Here is a 2,500-nt window from a genome sequence, read left to right on the forward strand (position 1 = left end):
ACAGAAAACATCGAACCAGACAAGTTAAAACACTCAATTTAAGAAACTTTACATCAACATTTTGTTTGGATAGAAAAAGCATGAACCATAATGTTACCATGGAGTTAAGAGATGCCAGAGAGCAACAACTTGAGCCCGACTTCTGTTTGTTTGTTTTTAGTCAAATTGGCACCATAAAAAGTAAATCAACAGTTCCTGTACATATTGAACCCGTGAATGTGAAGACAACCACCATGTGAGTAATTATACTGCAGAGAAAGAGCAGAGATGATTCTCCATCAAGTTCTGGATTCATAAGGAACTCCCTATAACTTCTGAGATATGCAGAGAAGAATTTCCCCAAGGGAATAAAAGTGTATGTTTTTTTTATATACTTCCTGTTACATCCACTGCTGCTGTCGCCTCAGTTCCAGTATATTATTGCACCTGCAATAATTCATCATGTTGCAGTGCCAATAAATTGTATTTTGCATCCATAAACCCGTCTAAGTGGCATTTATAGTTCAGGATGTTTTAGCGACCGCTCAATCTGGATGCTGCACAAACAGGCGTTTCATGTCTGGCCAGTTTTATAATCACTTACAGTACAATACATTATTTCCATATTTTGCTGAGGTGTGCTACTGAAACACTTGTGAGCAAAAGGCGCAGACTGAAGCTGTGGCTGTGAGTCACTCACAGGCTTCATTGTCTGCACACTCCACCCAAGCACTGCCCAAAAACAGACCGCACAGTACAGGTGAGGCGACGCCTCCGCCTCTGAGCGATGACTGGAATTGCACTTTGTCTCCCACCGCCTCCTCTGAGCCCGACACGCAGACAATCAGAGCAAAGTGACGTCTTTGGATGCACCAGAAGAAGCTTTTTCCACCCCCCATGGTTTGTGTGTGTGTGTTTTCATAAGAGGTAGTCATGAATGTGACGCTGTCCGTCCACTTCTGTGCTGTTCAAACAGTTCAAAGTCAAGCAACTCTCTCAGTACGGGAGGTAAAAGTTCAGGAAGCCAACACCCATGCCTTGAGCTCATGCCTGAAGCTTCAGTCCATGTGTTAGTCATGAGTTCTGCAGAAACACTCCCTACATTCTAGTTTCCCCAAAAGATTATTTCTGCTGGCGCAGCAGATGTTTAGACGCACACAATCAGGATGAAACGCCGTCCTTTTCGCCAGAGATAACGGCGTCTCGTTGGCTCGGCCGGCGGCCGGCGCTCCGCGGTTCTGACCCGGCGACCGATCGATGTCGTTCCTGCTGCTATCGTCCTCCAGAGGCGGCGAACTCGCCGTCACACACCGGGGAGGTTTAAATGCCCGGCCTCCATTGATGGAGGGTTGACTCAGATGGATTACAAAACTCAAGTCTGGCCCCGCCCCTTTTATTCTCACAAGCAATTAGGCAGCGAGGGAGGTTGCACAAGCTGTCTTTTATTGCTGTGTGTTCAAAAGAAGTGTGTGTACACAACGTGCATGTGTCTCTTTACCTGTGTGTGTATCTGCGTGTGTGTGTGTGTGTGCTCAAGGCCAGCACAAATCTGGGTGTGTGCTTGTCAATAAGTGGCTCGAATATTCTCTCAGCACACTGCTGGAAAATAGTTTTACACACCTGCCCAGGCACATTTTTGTGTGCCCGCGTGTGTGCATATGTGTGTGTGTGTGTGTGTGTGTGTGTGTTAAAGCAGTATCTGTTTCCCTGAGAAGCAGCTCAGATGTGGCCCCTCATCAAGTGGGTGTCAGTCCCGGGTCAGCTCGCGTCCCTTTATAGCCCAGAGAGTTACAGCCCGGCCTCCCTTGTGACTCCCCCTCCCTCCCCCCTCTGCTCTCTGACCACGCCCCCTTCGGGTCCCTCCGCCCTCTCTCTCTCTCTCTCCCTCCCGTTCCCGTCCCTGTGAGTTGGAAACATGCTGCAAGCCGACAGTGAAGGCAGAGGCTCGTAGACAAACACTCACACACAGAAACACACTCGGAGGCACTTTTCAGCCGACATGGGCCAGATACTGACCTGGATCCGAGGCCCACGGGACGGCCACGCCCTGCAGGACGTGTCCGTGGAGGAGCAGGTGTGTCCAGATGTGTGTGTGTGTGTGTGTCTGCTTGTGCTGAGCAACTAATCCAAATGTATCCACGTGTGTTTTGTTGTGTTAACGTCCGCCTCTAAAGCCACACGTATTAAAACAGCTGTATGCAGCTGTTGCTCTGTTCGTTGTGTGTTTGTGTTGTGTGTGTTTAGAGGACTTGTAGGGGAAACTCACAGGGAGGAAGTCTTGGCTCTAATCCAAGTCAGACCTCTCTCTCTGTCGCTCTGCTGGAATGTGACTCCCTCTGTCAGCTCGTGCGATTTCAGAACCAGTGTGTGAGTTTTTGCCGTGGTGAGACATTAAGCCGGGCGGGGACAAGGCTCGCCTTGTTTACCTGTTGCTACAAGTCCCATCCACAGGGGGAAACTCATATATTCCTGTTCAGTGAGGGTTGTTTGCTCATTTTCTTTCACTAAATCATCAGGGTTT

At 48.9% G+C, this 2,500-nt stretch overlaps 1 protein-coding gene across 14 annotated transcripts in view; it reads left to right on the forward strand.

The window, feature by feature from the left end:
• cast (calpastatin) overlaps nucleotides 1-2,500 on the forward strand; it is a 35,996-nt gene that overhangs the window by 3,017 nt on the left and 30,479 nt on the right. For 11 of the 14 annotated variants that reach the window (XM_068594010.1, XM_068594011.1, XM_068594016.1 and 8 more), the window contains exon 1: nucleotides 1,897-2,053. The exons of the other annotated variants lie outside the window; for them this stretch is intronic. In XM_068594010.1, the coding sequence (XP_068450111.1) occupies nucleotides 1,979-2,053 (75 nt within the window). In that variant the 5' untranslated portion in view covers nucleotides 1,897-1,978. Of the gene's footprint in view, nucleotides 1-1,896; nucleotides 2,054-2,500 lie in introns of those variants that run through there. 14 annotated transcript variants of the gene reach the window in all.

This window comes from Clinocottus analis, unplaced genomic scaffold (genome assembly GCF_023055335.1).
Source record: "Clinocottus analis isolate CAN_PGR_092001 unplaced genomic scaffold, fCliAna1.0.p SCAF_3, whole genome shotgun sequence".
Classification (NCBI taxonomy): domain Eukaryota; kingdom Metazoa; phylum Chordata; class Actinopteri; order Perciformes; family Cottidae; genus Clinocottus; species Clinocottus analis.